The following is an 18,432-nucleotide window of genomic DNA, read 5'->3' on the forward strand; positions in this document are numbered from 1 at the left end:
GAGATATTTAGCGTCAGTATTATAGAGGACAATAGTTTATGGGTCCATTGTATGGGTTGAGCTGGGAACAGTGCTTTTCAAGGTTTGATATTATCAAGCAATTTAAAAATTAAAACCATCACTTTTGGAAATAAGGCTGGAACTTTATATTGCCCTTTCCTGTGGTTTTCCTAAGAAAAGGTAACAAATTTTAGTTTTTGTGATGAAGTAACAAAATTAAGAATGTAATTTTTTTAAACAAACTTTGAGAACCATGATTTTTCTAATAATTACATATATAAACATATTTTTAAATTATGTTACACTTGGTCGCAAAGGGACAATCACAAATTTGGAGAAAAAGTACCGTTTTATCTTTCTTATCCATTTAATAATTTTTTTTCTGTTTTGCTTCTTTAGACGTAATACTCCTTACAAAACCCTGGAGCCTGTTAAACCCCCAACAGTTCCTAATGACTACATGACGAGTCCTGCTAGGCTTGGAAGTCAGCATAGTCCAGGCAGGACAGCTTCTTTAAATCAGAGACCGAGGACGCACAGGTAGACCTGAGGATTGAGCATTTGAAAATCTAAGGGCAAGATGCTGAGTAAAAGTACAGTACTGCTTTAATGTTAACATAGAATGTAAAAGGGAAGGAGTGATATTGTACATTTTCCTGTAAATTTGTGTCATGACTTTTGCCTTTCACATTTTTATACCAATTTATGCTATTAACAGATTGTTAGTATGTCATCCTTTTGACAGAGGTACACATGTGTATCTGGATCAATGCTAAACAATTTTTTTAACTTTTTTTTTTTTAAAAGAACAAGGCAACCACTCAAATATTTTTGGATAAAAGGTTAAATGCAGTAGAAATTATGCAATGTGACTTGGAGAAAGGAAGATACAGCTTATATCTGAGAGAGAATTTCTTAAGAGAGTCAATAGAGTAAAATATATTATTGTATAAATTGTTCTTAAAATTTCTCGAAATCCATTACCCAGTAGATTTTTAAAAACTTGGTTATGGAGCATAACATACGTTCAGAAAAGTATACACTTTTAAGATTAAAATGAATTAATACAAATTGAACACATCCATATGTAACCATCACCCAAATCACAAAATAGAACATTACCAGCAATTCAGAGGTCCCTTTCTTGCCCTTCCCCAATTTTTGCCTCTTCCTTTTTCCCTCCCAAAGTGGCCATTTCAATTTTGAGGACTTCTCTAAAGCCAGATGAGTTTGTTGCGTAACTTAATTTGTTTTACTCTTCAATTTTACCTTCATGGGTAAGTAACCTCTCTTAGCCTTGACTTTTAAGTTGGTAAACTGGAGATAATAACTTAGCAAAATTAAATAGGGTATATCAAGCCCTTAGAAGCTACCTTAGATAAATGGTATTTGTGGTTATTGTTAATGTTAGTAAATAAATTATATTGATATCTACAGATACTTTATCAGGTCAAGTCCAATGAGAATCAAAAATGATTTCTTTTTATGGTTGTTGCTATTAAGTTATTGGATCAAAAAGATGGTTTCTCTCTGTAGTAGAAATAGTAATAGTTTAATCATATTCACCAACCAAGTAATAAGAGTTACTTCCTTAGATGCTAGGGAGATAACCAGTAAGTGAGATATAGTTCTTTATTTCAGGAATTTCATATAATTTTAATGTGTCAAATAATGTTATTATTTGGATTTTTTCCAATTATTTAAAAATGTAAAAAATGTTCCTAGCACATAGGCCCTACAAATCAGATAGCGGGCTATGGTTGGCTAACCCCTGTATTAGAAAAAAATCATGTAAGCCAATAATTGCAGTAGAGTATAATAAGTGCAAAAATATTCATATGTTTAAGATGCAGTGGTGATAGAAAGTAGAGTATTGATATCCTGGTTTGAGGGAATTATGGAGGCCTTCATATCTAAGCTGTTTTGTCATATAAACCATGCTTTTTGTTTTTATTCCATTAACATGTGATAATCTAATTATAGAAAGTGATCATCTTAGAAAAGAAAATAAAAATTTTATTCAGGCAGTACAGATCTTTGCCCTGTTGAATTTCTGGACTACTGAGCAAACAGTGTTGCTTTTAACACATAATATTGAGCCTAATGCTGTGTCTGCATGTATGTATATGTGCATATACATTTCTTATACAAGGGGATATGGAGAGATCCTTTAGCTAAAGGGGCAGTAGTTTCATAGAATCGATGGGAGCTGATTAGAGTTTAGCAGAAGAATGCCTCCCCCTGCTTATTTGGCTATTGTTTGTGTTATGCTCATTTTCCAGAAAAATTCCCTATTCTATCATTTTTCTTTGAAAGAAGTGGAACTTTTCATGTTAATTCTAGACTAGATTGGCCACCCTTTTTGTTTACTTCCATAACATCTTGTATATTTTCTTTTGTAGCATCCATTACACTTTTTTTTGTTCGTTTTTTTGTCTTTTGGCATGTGTAGGCACCGGGAAGCGAACCCGGGTCTCGGCATGGCAGGTGAGAACTCTGCCTGCTGAGCCACCATGGCCCGCCCCATTACACTATTTTTAATGTCTGTTTTCCCATGCTCAGTTGTGAACTCCATCACAGTGTGCATCATACTTGGTTTGTTTGCTGCTGTTCATAGCAGGTTTTAAAGAAACACTTGGTGACTAACTGTTTGATAAGATTTTACTCAATAAGATGATCTCTTCTGATACTTCTGAGTACCACATTTTGATTACATTGGTCTCAAATAGGTGGAGAGCTAGAGTGAAAAACAAGAACCACTTTAAGTTACAATTTGTAGTGAATACTTTTTAAAATTTTTTGTTTTATATATACACACCATAAAAGGAGTTTTAGTGGCCTTAGGTTGATTATTATTTAGTTTTTGGATAAGTCTCTAGAATTTATTTTTTCTACGTGGCTTTCTTTTCTTTGTAGTGGAAGTAGTGGAGGCAGCGGAAGTCGGGAGAACAGTGGAAGCAGCAGTATCGGCACTCCCATTGCCGTGCCCACACCTTCTCCACCCACTGTTGGACCGGGTATGCCGCCTGTTAATCTATTCTTCATGGGTTAATTTACAGTTAATTGGACAAAAATTTTCAGTCTATATGGTTCTAGAATAAAGGCTAATAAATTTCAAAATATTTTTAGATTGATTTTCACAACCTATAGTCTCTTTAACATGTATCTCCATGTATATAAAGCATATTAAATAACTCCTAAAATAACTTACTGGCTATTTTGGTTTTGAAATACTTGCCGTGGGTAGTAGTCAAGAATGATTTTTACTATTTAAAGAGTAAACCAGTGTTGTGTGTTGCTCCAGCCAAAGGATCAGTGTTTATAAATGTGAATTATGTTTCAAAGAGTTTTAATATTCTCTTGTAGGCTAGGATTTTTCAACTCAGTTGGTAGCTTGTTCTATGACTTAACTACTTTCTGTGTATGGTATGATGTTAATAAATATTTCAGTGAAATGCCATAAATTAAAATAGGAAAAGATCTTTTACTTTTTTAGAAAGTGTAAAATTTAAGAAGTCATTACAGTACTTTAAATTGGCCCCTTAATTTTCAATGAAATGAGACTTCTTTAATGTTAAAAAATATCAATTTAAAAAGTGAATATGATAATCAAAACTGTTAGGGAAAAAGTTCTAAATTTCTCAAGGATATTGTTGTGAAAGAAGAAAAATTTACTTATAAATATAATGTGTTTTATAGTTAATGGAGATATGAACTCATTAGCCTTTTTACCCACTTAATTTCTTATTTGAACATGCTTTACATTGGGTGTTTTTTTCTTTTTCTTGCACATACATTGTACTTTCTTACTGTTTCAGAATGTGTAGTTCTCTTTCTTGAACTCTGACCTGAATTATAAACTATTTTATTAGAAAACATTTCTGTCCCTCTTCCTTCTGGAGCTCCACCAGCACCACCACTTCTCCCAGTGAACACTGTGATAGGTGAGATTACATAACCATTGGAGCGTTTTTTAACTTAATTTGCATAATTTGTAATAAACTCCTCTGTATTTAATAGATGTTAGCTTTTATAGTTAGTAGGTTGTAGGTGGTAATACAAAGGTTAAAGTTTTAAGACTAATCTATACTAATTTCTCCTGAAAGGCCTCTGAAGTTACACAGAAAACAAATATGAAATAACTTTCTCTGTAATTTTTCTATGCTTGGTTTGTTAGCAACTTAATGTGTTTTCTTTGTTTTGATTTTTTCTAGGAAAATTATAGCAGCGATTGTTCTAAAAATTTTTTTAATTAGCAATGTAATCTTATTTTTTTGTTTTTAAGTGCAACTTGATTTGGAACTCCCTGGTATATACAACAGTCAAAGGAAAGGGGTGTGAAGGGGGGGACAGGAGGAAGACACATGGAAATGAAAATAGCATGTGGTCTGGGGTGCCCTGAGGTTTTCCTATGGGTCATAGTTTGAAAAAATCTGATATTGCCAAGTTTCTATGGCGTCCAAAGATGCCCATTTAACAGTTTATGGTTAAAATGCAGTTAGGGCAGTGCAATGGTATCTCAGTGGCAAGAATTCTCGCCTGCCGAGCTAGAGACCCAGGTTCGATTCCTGGAGCCTGCCCATGCAAAAAACAAAAAGCATTTAAATTATTCTCAGGTTGGGGTTGACTTGATTGAGCATATAAAAAAACTCCAAATACAGACTCATTATAAAAAGTTTTTAGCCAGTAATCTGGGTAGAAAGTGATAATGAGGTGTTTTAAATGGTTTCAAATAAAAGACTGAATTTCATCTTTGGTGAAATAAAGCTGTGTAGCAACATCTTTTCAAAACACGTGTTTTATACACAAAGTAGAAGGAGGAAAAGAGGTAATCAAAAATGACTCTAATAATCTGAATTGTTCATGGAAAGTCCATGTGAGGAACTGCCCTCAACCTAATTAATAATCAGGAAAGGTAAAAATGGACCTACCTTATATTTATCAGTTTTGTTTCTAGAGCACTGGTTCTCACAATATGGCCAGGGGGTGACCTGGGGGTGACCAAGATCCTTTCTTAGAGTCTGTGAGGTCAAAACAATGTTCGTAGTAATACTAAGAGATTATTTGCCTTTTACATTCTCTTTCTCTTACAAGTGTGGGAGGGATTTTCCAGAGGCTACCTGGTGTGTGATAAAGTCGTTGCTCTGATAGCTAATGTCATATGCACATTTGTATTCATGTGTTTTAAAGAAATATCAGTTTTAATTTCTAGAATGATAGTTATGACAGATATAACCCACATCAACAAAAACTTTTTGGGGTTCTCTAATTTTTAAGAGTGGGCTCTAAAACCAAAAAATTTGAACACCACTGCCTTTAGAGCAGTGGCTTTCAAAGAGTGATGCCTCGACCATTAGCTTTGGCAGCTTTAGAAATATAAGTTCTCAGGTCCCATTCTAGATCTATTAAAGCAGAAACTTTGGGGATGGTGACCAGCATTTGGTATTATATAAGTCCATGAGGTGACTTTCTGATCACCACCAAAGTTTGGAAACCACTGTTGTAGAGAAATTCAGGAACCACATTTAAGAATGTTTATAGTAGTATTAATAATAGCAATAATCTGGATGCAACCCAAATGTCTGATAACAGTAAAATGAATAAATAAATTGTGGCATATTTACATACAAATATAGCAGTAAAAATGCATGATCTATTGATATACCTATCATCATGGGCGAACGTAAAAAAATACCATCAAGGCAAAAGAACGAATCAACAGAATACATACGGAATCATTCCATTATAAAAGATTATAAATTTGCAAAGCTCTGAATATTGTTTATTGTTACATGTGTATTTATGATAAACCTATTTAGAAAAGAAAAAGAATGTTTAACGCATACCACACATACCTTGTTGCATTTGGAGTCCAGGAGGGGAATGTAAGTGGCACTTATATTTTATTTCTTGAGATGGGTATTTATCTTATTTTTCTTTAAATTATACACACACACACACACACACACACACACACACGTATACCATTTGGTATTTTGCTTTATTTCATAGTAAAATATTAAAATTTAAAATAGACATACTTTAGAGTTGTTTTGTTTTTGTTTTGAATCACCAAGAAAAATAACTTGGATTTGTATGCTTTTTATACAAGTGTGAGAAATATAAAAATCATTTTATAGAGAAGTCCATTAAATATGGTTAAAGACATCTTAGCTCTTTCAAATACATAGCTATACAAAATTACTCATTCATGAAAGATTTGAATAAATCATTGTTTCAAAAATTTATTTCTATTTAGAAAATGGGCACTTGGGTGATTAATTAGTGACTGCCTATGGCTTGGGAGCTCCAAAATGTAAATATTAACATTCCTTATTAATGAACAACCTCTGCTGTACAGTTTTATCTAATAACTTTTATGACCTCTGGAGAAGTTAAATGAGACAACTGAATGAAGATAAACTAGGATGCTGTCATTTTATTTAATCTGGCATAGAGGTAGTGTCTTTGGGTGGGGTAAAAAGGATAATATTAATCTAGAAAAGTATAGTTAACTTTAGAGGCTTTGAACTCTATTAACCGTTTAAATATTAAGCCTCTGAATTGTTAGTGAAGAAATTGAATGAATTTTAATATATTTTTTGTGTGTAATAATGGAAATAAAGTTTTCCAAGTGTGGAGAAAGGTAATGGATTTTGTAAACCAAGCTGCCTTAAAATGTCCATATTTTACATAGTCTAAAAATTTTCCTGGTTTTATCAGTCAGAAAAGAAAACAATGAAGTAATAGGATAATCTTAAAAGAATTTGTGTATACATAACAAATTTGACATTATATGTAAATGCTTTAAAACTAGATATTTTACTTCTCTTATAAAGGGTTTTACTGTAATATGTATTGATAATAATTAAACTGCTAACATCCAGAATTCAGATAAAATAAAAATAGTGGCAGATATGGGAGATATGCCCAATAGTTTAAATTTAATTATTTAAAGTGGCTTTAGTTAGATAAATTCTTACACTGTGTTTCTGAAAATCTTGAGAATGCAAAGGAAGTTTGTAACCAGATATCATAGATAACTTCCATATCTAAAAAGCTATGGTTTCCCCCAGACTGTCTTTTGGTACTTACTTTGGTGGAGAGATACAGTTTACATAAAAAGCTATATATTCTAAAATGATACAGAAAGGCATTTATATAATGCTATTACAAGACCATTTGGGATTATACTTACTTACATTTACTGCTTTCCACACAGTATCTGTTTTTCCTCCTTGTTTTTAACCTCAGAGATAGAGCTATTTAACAATTTAATTATTGTTCACAATATGATTTTAATTTTGTACTCTTAAACTTCTCACTTAACACATATAAATAATATTCTGTATTTGTCTACATCTGTAAGCATGTGTCATTAAGAAATAATATAGCTTTGTCTGTATGTGTGGAGACAAATAAAAGACTAAAAAATGTACCACAATATTAAGTGTAGTTAACTCTAGCCACAATTAGAGTTGGGTTTTAGTTTTCTTAAAACATATTTTCTGTTTACAATATTTTTAATATGAATTCATATTATTTTTACATTCAAAACCAAAGAGATATTTGATTTTTATGTTTACTTTTCTCTTTATTTTGTGCTGCAGGCTTTAAAAAGTCCTATTTCTTACTGAGAGCCCCCTTTCTTTGCTCTGCCCTCTGAGGTGATGCACAATGCTCAAGTCTCTTTGTTGGTTGCCTTTGACTAATGCTTTTCAGCAGCCCCGGGCTCAGCTCCTGGCTCCCAGTATGGCACAATGACCAGGCAGATTTCTCGCCACAACTCGACCACCTCTTCGACGTCTTCTGGTGGATACAGACGAACTCCCTCTGTGACTGCTCAGTTTTCTGCTCAGCCTCATGTTAATGGAGGTCCACTTTATTCTCAAAATTCAAGTAAGCTTCTGCTTTGCAGGCATACAGCAGCAGTGGAGCTCCTTTTGAAGGAAATTGTTTGAAACTGTTTTTCTTACCAGTGATAGACAACAATTAAAACCAAACTATTTCTTGTTTACTTTTGCTTTAGGAAGTTAGCCCTTGAATCATACCATTTCTGACTTTTTGAGTATATTTAATATACTAAAAGTTAACTGATGCTTTACTTCAGTAATGCATTTTTATGACTGTAAATGGAATTCGAGAACAAAACCATCACTGAAATAAATCAGGCGAATTTATTTTTATTGATAGGTTTGAGATAATTCAGTAATAGTAAAATGAGAGACGCAAATATGATGGAAGTTTTCCTTCCAAATAATATAAAAAAATTGTTGGCTATCACTTTTAAGGTTGTTAACCTATACTGAAATGAATTCAAAACCATTAAAAAAACATTTGTGATGTCTGCTTAACTCTGTCTGAATAATTCTAACAGTGGAAGGATTTTCTTACGATTTCTTTCTGTTTATCTCAAATTGCACATCTCAGCACTAACTGCAATCACTGTTTAAAAGCTTATAAAGTTAAAAATAGTTTAAATATGTAATGTTAGGGAGTTCGAATTGTTTAGGGTAATTATTAATTTCACTTTTATATTAAGGTGCTTAATCCAAAAAGAAAAAAAAAAGCGAAAAATCTGCCATGAGCCTATTGTCCATTATTTGTCATAGGCCTGAAACAGTGATCTCTGGGCACAGACAGAAGCACACTTCCCCACAGCTTTGGTAGCTACTTTCTAGAGCCTTCATGCATTTTTATATCTACTTAAAAATACTGACTAGTCGTTTAATTCTCCATGTTCATGAAAGTTAATTTAAGGTCTTTTTATTTGTAATGCATGTGCTGAACATACAAAACAGGGGGAATTTCTCATTTTTGTGTAAGTACTATATAGTATTAATTAAATTTTTTGTTATAGCAGAAACTCTTAAAAATTGGAAACTATGTTAGTAGAAATGTCAAATTCACAGATAATCCCAAAATTTTAAACAATCTTTTTACAGATTTTCATCTGAGAGTAAGAAATATTGAACTTTGCCAATTAGAATTTTGCCTCACATTTTCCTTGATCTCCTTCTAGTACTAAAAGCTAGCCAGTCTCTGAATATTCCATAGATTTTCAAACTGTTAACCTCACTGGTTTTATGAACTCTTATTTTTCATACTCAACTGCATTCTTAGATCTCATCTTTATGTTCATTGTTTTTCTTTTCCACCCTGAGTCATCTAGTGTACTCTGTAAGTAGGATTGCTAGTGCCTCTACCTAATACATGTTTATGCAGTTTTATTTTAACACCACTTGGTGGGCTGTTTATTTTCAGAAAGACAGTATCATTACTGAATGTCTAAATTCTTCTGGATATTGTAAGATAAATTTGGCTTCATTCTAAATATTTTATGTTTTGTCAAATTAATTATCCTTCAATCTGAGTTACTGTTGGTGTTGTATTAGTAGTAGTAGTAGTAGTAGTAGTATATAAATGGTTTTTAGTGTTTTGATGTGCATATTTACATTTCTGTCTAAATGTGGTGGTAAAAATTAGTATCTTCACAGCATAGCCTTTCTTTTTCTTTATGTACTAACCAACACGGCTAGTTACTAAAGGTTGTGTTTAAAAATTTCTTTTAGGTTTGTGGGGGTGTTTTTTTTTTTTTTAAACTTTTAACTTTTTATTTATTTAAAAGCCTTCTATATAGAGTATCAGAATCAATTGAGAACAAATTACACAGTGAATTGAATGTTATTTTTAGTCCTAAAACATTTATTAATGCACATATATTTGTCTGTAACTAAGTTGTTGCTTCTTTGAACACTGAACCACTTTCAGATTTTATACTTACCAGCAGGATTGTACATTGGATTAATTGAAACATTCCTTTGATTAAATGATTCTTGGGGACCAATAAATTGTTTTTTAGTGTTTCTACTTGCCAACTACCAATAATCTAAATTTTGCTAGCCAGCCCTATTGACTTTTTCTGAGCAATCTTCGGCAATTACTGTCTTGTTAAAATGAGACAAACCAGTAAACATATGAATATATCTTCTAGTTTCTGTTATAATTTTTAATGTATTTGCTGCCCACAATGAACTTTACTGTAAATTTCTTATAGCTTAAATCCTCTCTAGGAAGAAGTTAGAATATTCAAGCTATCAAGTGATTCATTAGATATTACTTTAATGTAGATTCCTATTTTAATTATTGGAGATCAGGTCTCCTTTGTTTTAATGGAAATCTGTGATTAATTAATTTATAAAAATAACCATTCCATAAGATATTTGTTTTATTTATTTTCGTTTGTTCACATTTCCTAAAGCTGGATAAAGTTATTTAGCTTTTAGAGATGTGGCAAAGATACTATCCTTGAAAGCTCTGTAGGCTTTGCATTGTTATTTATTTATTTATAGTATCATTTATTACAATTATTTTTAATTAAAGAAGTTTGTAGGTTGACAGCGTTCCCTATTTTAGAAATATTATGTTAGAATTTGAAAATTTTATTGTGTAAAAATGAATGTGATGGTAAATTAAAATCTTCCCCAATTTAAATAACATTAAATTAAGTGTATTTGTTCTTTTATAAAGTTAACTGCTTGGCTAAGCAAAACTTGGCCTTAGGTTTGCTTGTGGGAAATAAACTTGAAGAAGGTTCTGCAAGTTTTTGTTTTTGTTTTTGTTTTGTTTTGTTTTGTTTTGTTTCATTTGCGAACTGTTCTTTGCATACTTATGTTTGTGGTCCTTGTAACTGACTTCTGCTTTTTGTTTGTTTCCTTTTCTTTCCTTTATCTGTTTTACTTCCCCCATACCGTGTTGTTGTTGCTACCAGTTTCTATTGCTCCACCCCCTCCCCCTATGCCTCAGTTGACTCCACAGATACCTCTCACAGGCTTCGTGGCCAGGGTGCAGGAAAACAGTAAGTTTGGACAAACTGAGCTATCCAAGAGTAGAGGCTGTCTTCTTATAGCATGCATGGCTGAGAGTCATCATTTGCCTTAATTACCTTTATTGAGAATCTAATCTTATCTTGAATAGGTTCAGATATGTTATTGAAGCTGAAGAGCACGGTCTTCAGTTTTATTCTTTTGTGTGCATGATTACTGACCCAGATAAATTTCAAACTGCAGCTTTCTTATGTACTTAAATGTGATCTTATGTATTTAACATGAGATCTATTCTTTGCAGATTCTTAAGGAAATGTAACAAAACACAAATATTCAAATTGTATGGAAACTATTAGCTTCTAATAGATATTAGGGTAGTTAATTAGAGAATTTTTTTTATCTTGTTGCCAACAAACTTGTCCAGATAGCTGTAGTGTTAGATTAAATTTATTATGCAGTTAGAACCTTTAATATTTTTCCTTTAATAATAAAAATATGTAGAGAATACTGTGTATTTTCAGTTTTACACAGAAATGATTTTGAACCTATGTAAAGTTTTCTTGTTAAGATAAGAATGAATCTCCAAGAATAAGGAAATTATATCCATGCAATCCATTTAAGGGTGGTTGATAATCAGCTTAGAGCCCTCTTCCAGTGTTTGGCCTACAAGCCAGCCCTTGAAGAATTTTTCTGAATGAACAACCTGTTGACTTTTTTTATTTTTAGATTGTTTCTGAATGATCAGGTTTAAAGATTTTTGGAAACGTTTTGAATATATGGGTTTAAGCAGGATAAATTAATTTACTGACCAGTTACATTGAGATTAGATGTATAGATTAGATGTATAATCCTAACTACGTGGCCATAGTGAATGTTTGGCAAAATAAAAAAAATACCATTATCACTGAATTCTGTTATGCCAGAATAGCTGTTGAGACTAAAATGGTAATGTGGTCTAGTTCTTACTTCATTTGACACCATCACCATGAAAATAAATTTCAGAATGGTTTGGACAGTTATGTAATTTACCAACCCATCCTTCAGAATAAATTGTGGAGAATTCCATTCTTTAGCTTTTGCTGACCCTTTTGTATTTTCCCCCAGTTGAACATTTGTTTATTCAATGTTATGTGCTAGGTCCTGAGAAGAATACAAATAGTTTAAGACAAAATCCCTATCTTCAAGAAATGTATGATTTAAAGGAATTTTAACAAAAATGCTGAAATTACTGAGTGTAAATCAATGTTACTTTTAATAACCTGTTTGAAAATGCAAATATTTTTAAACATTTTAAAATAAGTGAGTAAGGGTAAATTGCTGGTCCGTGATGCTACAAGAGTTTAAAAACTAGGCCTGTGAATTATTTGGAAATACTTAAAAGCAGCCATAATGAAATATCGATTTTGTGGGTCCAGAGCTCATTGACTAGCTTTTTAGTAACTCTTTTTATAGAAGTCCAGTATTAATGTACACTATTCTAGGCATTCATGGCTTTGCTAGAGCGGCCTTTGATATTAGTTTATTCTTTTTGCCATTCGCATGAACGTGAACTTGTTAGCTGTCTTTTTTTGTGCTGCAGGTTCCCCAACTTTTTTTGGTGTCTGTTTTCTTTGAAATTTTTTTTTAGGAGAATTGGTGATAAACGGAATCTCGCTACTTAGAAAGTTTTATAAAGTAAGGATTTAAAATTTTTAAGTGTGTTTCAGTTTAAGACATGAGCCTTTAAAAAAATTAAGTGTTATGATGAACATCTGAAAACATTTTTCAACTATCTTATTATGCATGATGCTAGACAAAGTATTGTGCCCAGAGAATGAGATTGACTAGAACCCTGGCACAGTGTCCATAATTTGAGATAGTCCAGTGTCGTTTCACAGCAGTTAGAACACAGACAACTGAGTGAAAGCAAACTAGTAAAGTCAGATGTAAATCAAGAGCCCATTATGCCAAAGTAAAGATAGGAGCTATGGCTGTTTGGTGTCAGGATGGGTTTGTACCCATTTTCTCTCCTATCAATAATACTAGAAAGCTTTATGGAGGAGGAATCGGCAAAGATATAATGGATTTGGGCTTTTGGTGGAAAAGTAAATTGTAGACCTACTTGACAGCTATTGGAATGAGCAGCAGCACACAGGATTTGTGGGTTTTTTTTTGCGGGGGGAAGGATGTGTGTGTGCATGGTCTGGGAATCGAATCTGGGTCTCCTGCATGGAAGGAGAGCATTCTACAGCTGAACCGCCCGTGCACCCTAGGATTTGTGTTTTAATAGCTTTTTCATCCCCTAAGAGAATAAAGTAGAAATCACAGAGTTGAAGTGATTATGGGAGTAGAGCTATTATCTGCAAGTATTCTAAACCCTTGCTTTTATTGTCAACACATAATTCTGAGTAGGGTGCAGTAAGCTTTAGAAACTTGCACTACAGATAGATTATGACTGTTTTCTTAGCTCACATAAATAACTCCCAAAATTGGCATGTTAGTATGTTTGTAGTATGAGCTTCTCCCCTGCAACTATTATATAATTCTTGTGTCAATTTGTATCAAGTCATTTTCATGTGTGTTCTAAACTTTTAAAGAAATTTGAAAATCAGAAATTTAAATGAAGCATTAGTTGTATTCCAGCTATGAATTTCTTAATATTTGGGAGCATTCATTACCTGGTATCATAATAGTTCAGTGAACACAGTTCTAGCCTGACAGTTTCCACTTTACCATTTACTCCATTGATTATTTGAAGCACACATATATACATACAGCAACCATCTAAAATTTGAGGTATGAGTCATTCATTGTTTTGTATGAAATAAGTTTCTTTCCGTTTGTCTTTTTATTACATCTTCCCTCAACACTTTGTTTTTTTAAATATTTTAATTGTGAATATAGTCTTAGGATATTGGGTCCTTAGGAACTAGTATTTCCCTCATTTCATGTTTATGTTTTACTAGCAGTAATACAAAATCTTAGCCTTCTTTTCTACATTTAAGAAATGGTTATGAATATAAACATTTTTATGAAATTTAATGAGATTTTTCTGCTATTTGGGAATTAATTAATTTTTATTTTAAATTTTCTTATCCTGTTAAGATTTAAATAGTAAAGAACCTACACACTGAAGCAGAAAAAATACTACCAACTATTTTCCTCTCTCTTGAAACAAAAAATGATAAACAAAACCTACCACCCACTGGAGACTTACTTCTAGTTTTCCTAACTAAAGCTATTTAAAAGGAAAATTAAGGACATGAATAAGTACAATGAAAGATTATCAAACTATTGGTGTTATACATAACATTTACTGCAGTCCAAATGACAAATACAGCATAAGGCTTATTTTAGGTATCTAGTCTCTAACTAAAGAGTAATATTTATCCTGACCTGAGCCTTGGAATAAAAAAACTTCTTTTACGCCTAAAATCCTCATGGAAAGAGACATTGTCTCCTAACCGCCTGCACTGATTAAGTTGTAGTATTTCCTGATGCCCCCTTTTAAGCTCTTTTTATTGTTGCAAAATTATTCTTAAGTGCTATAGGCATAAGCTTTAACACACTAAGCTTTTATTTCTAATCATTGCATGTTTTATTATAGTGCATGCTGTATATGAGTTAGAGCTTTCTTAAATTCTACTAATGTAGGAATTTCCATTTGGTCTAATTTCTGATTCAAATTATTATCTGAATCCTTTTAGTTGCTGATAGTCCAACTCCACCCCCACCACCTCCCCCAGATGACATTCCCATGTTTGATGATTCTCCACCTCCACCACCACCACCTCCAGTGGATTATGAAGACGAGGAGGCTGCAGTAGTTCAGTATAATGATCCATATGCAGATGGGGATCCTGTCTGGGCCCCTAAGAATTATATTGAGAAAGGTAAGTTATAATCACCATTAAATCGATATAAAGAAAAATAACTACTTACAGACTTTTAGAGCTATGAAGAACAATCTGTAGTGTCCAGTGTTTATCAACCTTAATGAATTGTCCTTCCAGCCAAGATGATTTAGTTGAACTTCGTTTCCTACACACTCTATTTCCTAATATAAAGGGAGAATTCTCTTATTTTTTAAGTTAAAATTATGTTGACATACTTTTTTAAACTACATAGGCTTCCAGCTGGTGATTAACTTGCCTGTCTGCATTTTATAGATGATACCATTAAGGCACAAAAAGGAATTATATGACTTACTAAAGTCATGTACTTAGTAAAGATTTAAAAAGTTTTTTTTTCATGCTCTCCTTTTAATAGGTGTAGAAACCTTTCATATCTAGAAATTTTTAAATATATTGAGTAATATCATGAAATAAAGGTCTCAGTTGTTTTCCATTAGGTGCTTTATAAAAGAGAAATCACTAGGATTTCATTTTACAAAAGAATGTGTAAAAGGGTTATAATGACAGGACATATGCTATAATTATCAATTAAGAAATGGTGGGGTCAGAAAGAAATAAATCCAGCTTCTAGAGTGTTTATTTGCTCCCCCCAACCAGTTCTGCACTATTTTTCAATCAGTATATCTATAGAGTTCTGGAAAGTGCTTGCTGTTTTAGTTGACTACATTTGATTGCCTTCCCAATACCATTATTGGGTTAACCAATTTAAGAAAGTAGGTGTAACTATTTCATTTTCTCTAGCTCAACTTTTCATGCTTGGCTAAAAGTAAATGTGCTGTTTTCCTTATTTATATTTTGAAACAGTAAATATTTTGCAGATTGTTCAGGAAATTTTGAATATTCTACTCTACCGTTTAGATTCTCATGTACTTTTGAATAGAGATATGTTACGGTTATTGTGAGGACAATAGTCTTCAATTGTTTTTGCCCATATTTTCTTAACCTGGTAAATCAAATTTATCTTTAAGTAACTATAAAAATGGGACCAGTATATTATATAAATTGACAAATTTGGTATGATAACAGTGGTTAATATACTTGATAACAAGCAGGGTTAAAAAGCATCTTACTGAATCCTGGGTCTTAAACCAGAGGTTGGCCTACTTTTTTAAAAAAGCCCGAGAGTAAATATTTTATTAAACTTTGCCTGCTATATTATGGTCTCTTTCACAGCTACTCAACCCTGCTGTGTATAAAAGCAACCATAGACAGTACATAAATGAATGGAAACAGACATATTCTAATAAAACTTTATTTCCCAAAACAGATGGTGGCTTGAATTTGGCCCTTGGACCATTATTTGATGACATTAGTCTGACATTGTCTAAATCAAAAGAGTTGAGATTCACTAGTCAACTTGATCACAGGATGAAGAAAATCGGATTTCAATTGAATATATAATGAAACAGTTAACATGGCTGTTCTAGGAGCCAGATTCTTAGGATAAATTAAACTTCAACCTAATATGTACCAAACCGATCACATTCATACTTGTCATTTAGATTAGTGTTGTGTCTAATTCTGAGTACCATACCTCAGGATCCTGCAAACAGGAGTGCCTTCAGGGAAGAGTAATTGGGAAGCTGTATGTAGTATCTATGAAGTGCAGCTATAGTGAGGAACAGTTGAAAGCACTGCCGCTAAGTTGGAGAAAATATTTTAGAGGGATTAGCTAGCTATCTTCAAATATTTTTCATGTAGAAGTAGGATTAGTGTATTAGAGTTCCATAGTTGCAAAGGCCCCTACGATATACACAGAAGGGAAAGTTTGACTCTTTTTATGGATTTGGATCCTGACAAGTAGAATGGACATCAAATTGTTAATGGTTAAGTGTTAAGTGCATAAGAGTAAGAGAGGGAATATTAGGGAATATGTGTTTTGGGGAGTTGAGGTATGGGTGGGACTCAGTTTCATTTACAAAGGGGACCTAAAAATAGAAATAATTGATCAATCTAATTACTTTCACTAACACTTTGCATAACTAAAACATGAGGATATAGTTTTCACTACACTGAAAGACTTATCAGGGTACCAGACCTTTGTTATGATCAATATAAAAATCCTTGTATACACTCATACTCTAACCAACTGTAACTCTGAATACAAAGAAATTAATGTCACCAAAGTTAAAGCATAACATGGGCCACAGTGGCTCAGCAGGCAGAGTTCGTACTTCCATGCTAGAGACCCAGGTTTGATTACTGGTGCCTGCCCATGCCAAAAAAAAGTTAATTCATAAATAGTCATTATTAAATAGTGATACATTAATAGTAAACAATTGATAATCAATTCTTATTATGCAATTTTCCTTCCTTATGGTTTGTTTCTAAGCAGTCACCTGACCTTCTTGGGTGGCTAGTTAGCCAAAAACAATAATACCAGGATAATTATTTAATACTATTTATTCTTGTGGGTTTTTTTTTTTAAACTGATAAGCCCATGGGGCTTTTAAAATACTGATTAAAATGGAGGCAAATGGACTTGTTTATTTAATTTAAATAGGCCATTATTTCCTTCTAAAGGAGGAAATAATGGCCTATTTTAACTTAGCAAGTGATGTTATAGATCAGTGCTTCAGGTTTCCCCTATTATACTAAATACTAATAGAGAATAATTTTGGGGAGAAAAGGCATCTTAGGGAATAAATGAAGTCCAGAGCGTCCTAACTCCCTGTTTTAAGGAAAAAAAAAAAAAAGTGGTTACCAAGAATACCGTGAGGTAAATCAATGAAAAAACACCTATATCACGTACCATTTCCCACATACTGGAAAATTATATCTAATTTCAGAATTAAGCTATAAAGGCAGAGTAAAGGAATTCTTAAATTAGAAAGTAGTGGCTTGGAAAACAACTAATTTTTAAATTGCCTTCCCTTTGGCATTTTGAACTCAAAAGAATGAACTATCATGGAGTCATAATAAGTTCTCTAAGTCTTAATGGGTCTTTACTCACTTCTTTCCACTTTTTTTTAAAAGAATCTTGGTTACAGTTAAAGTATATAAATGTTCTTAAAAAGCAGAAAAATATGGGTATAGCCCCATATGTTACATGAGTATTTATTTCCTTGGATGAGAGTAGGATGAGATTTACCTGGTTTTTCAAATTAGATAGCTTAGGCTTTTGCCTGGTTTAGAGAATGGCTCTGCATCTTGTTCAAAAGTTATTTTGAAAATGGTGCTTTGCAGAGGGCAGGCACTTAGTACATATTTGATTTAATAAATTGCAATACCTAATAAATCCTAAAATTCAGATGTCTTTCCTAAAGTCATCAGTTGAAGCCATTGACTTCTCTAATCTAATTTTCAATTTGGCACTAAGGTCAAGCTAGTGATTTAGGAACATGATTGACCACTGACCTCCTTTTATTTGTAGATTAAGTCTAGTCTGGTTTCTCTATATCCTCACCAACACGTTATTTTCCGCTTTTTAAATAACAGTGATCCTAGTCCATCAGACTTTAAGGTTTCCATTCAAGGCCTATTGTGTATGTATATTCTTTAGGAATAGCATTAAATCAACTCTCAGCAGTCTTTTTGAATGTCCAGTGGAATCCTATTGGGATTTTTCAAGAGATTGACAGAATATTTCTTGCCTTCCAGAATGATTGGATACAGGTGTTTTTATTTAAAGCAGTGTATGGTTTGTATATAAATCATGAAAGTTTTAATGCAAATTGAGGGCGGAAAATATCAGTCATACTCCCAATACTGCA

At 32.6% G+C, this 18,432-nt stretch overlaps 1 protein-coding gene across 11 annotated transcripts in view; it reads left to right on the top strand.

The window, feature by feature from the left end:
- ABI1 (abl interactor 1) overlaps window positions 1-18,432 on the top strand; it is a 126,788-nt gene that overhangs the window by 106,791 nt on the left and 1,565 nt on the right. For 3 of the 11 annotated variants that reach the window (XM_077153319.1, XM_077153337.1, XM_077153384.1), the window contains 5 exons: window positions 400-540; window positions 2,917-3,017; window positions 7,723-7,899; window positions 10,772-10,858; window positions 14,513-14,698. In XM_077153319.1, the coding sequence (XP_077009434.1) occupies window positions 400-540; window positions 2,917-3,017; window positions 7,723-7,899; window positions 10,772-10,858; window positions 14,513-14,698 (692 nt within the window). Of the gene's footprint in view, window positions 1-399; window positions 541-2,916; window positions 3,018-3,872; window positions 3,945-7,722; window positions 7,900-10,771; window positions 10,859-14,512; window positions 14,699-18,432 lie in introns of all 11 variants that reach the window. The other 8 variants (XM_077153330.1, XM_077153346.1, XM_077153354.1 and 5 more) reach the window with 5 other exon arrangements.

This window comes from Tamandua tetradactyla, chromosome 1 (assembly GCF_023851605.1).
Source record: "Tamandua tetradactyla isolate mTamTet1 chromosome 1, mTamTet1.pri, whole genome shotgun sequence".
Taxonomy (NCBI): Eukaryota; Metazoa; Chordata; class Mammalia; order Pilosa; family Myrmecophagidae; genus Tamandua; species Tamandua tetradactyla.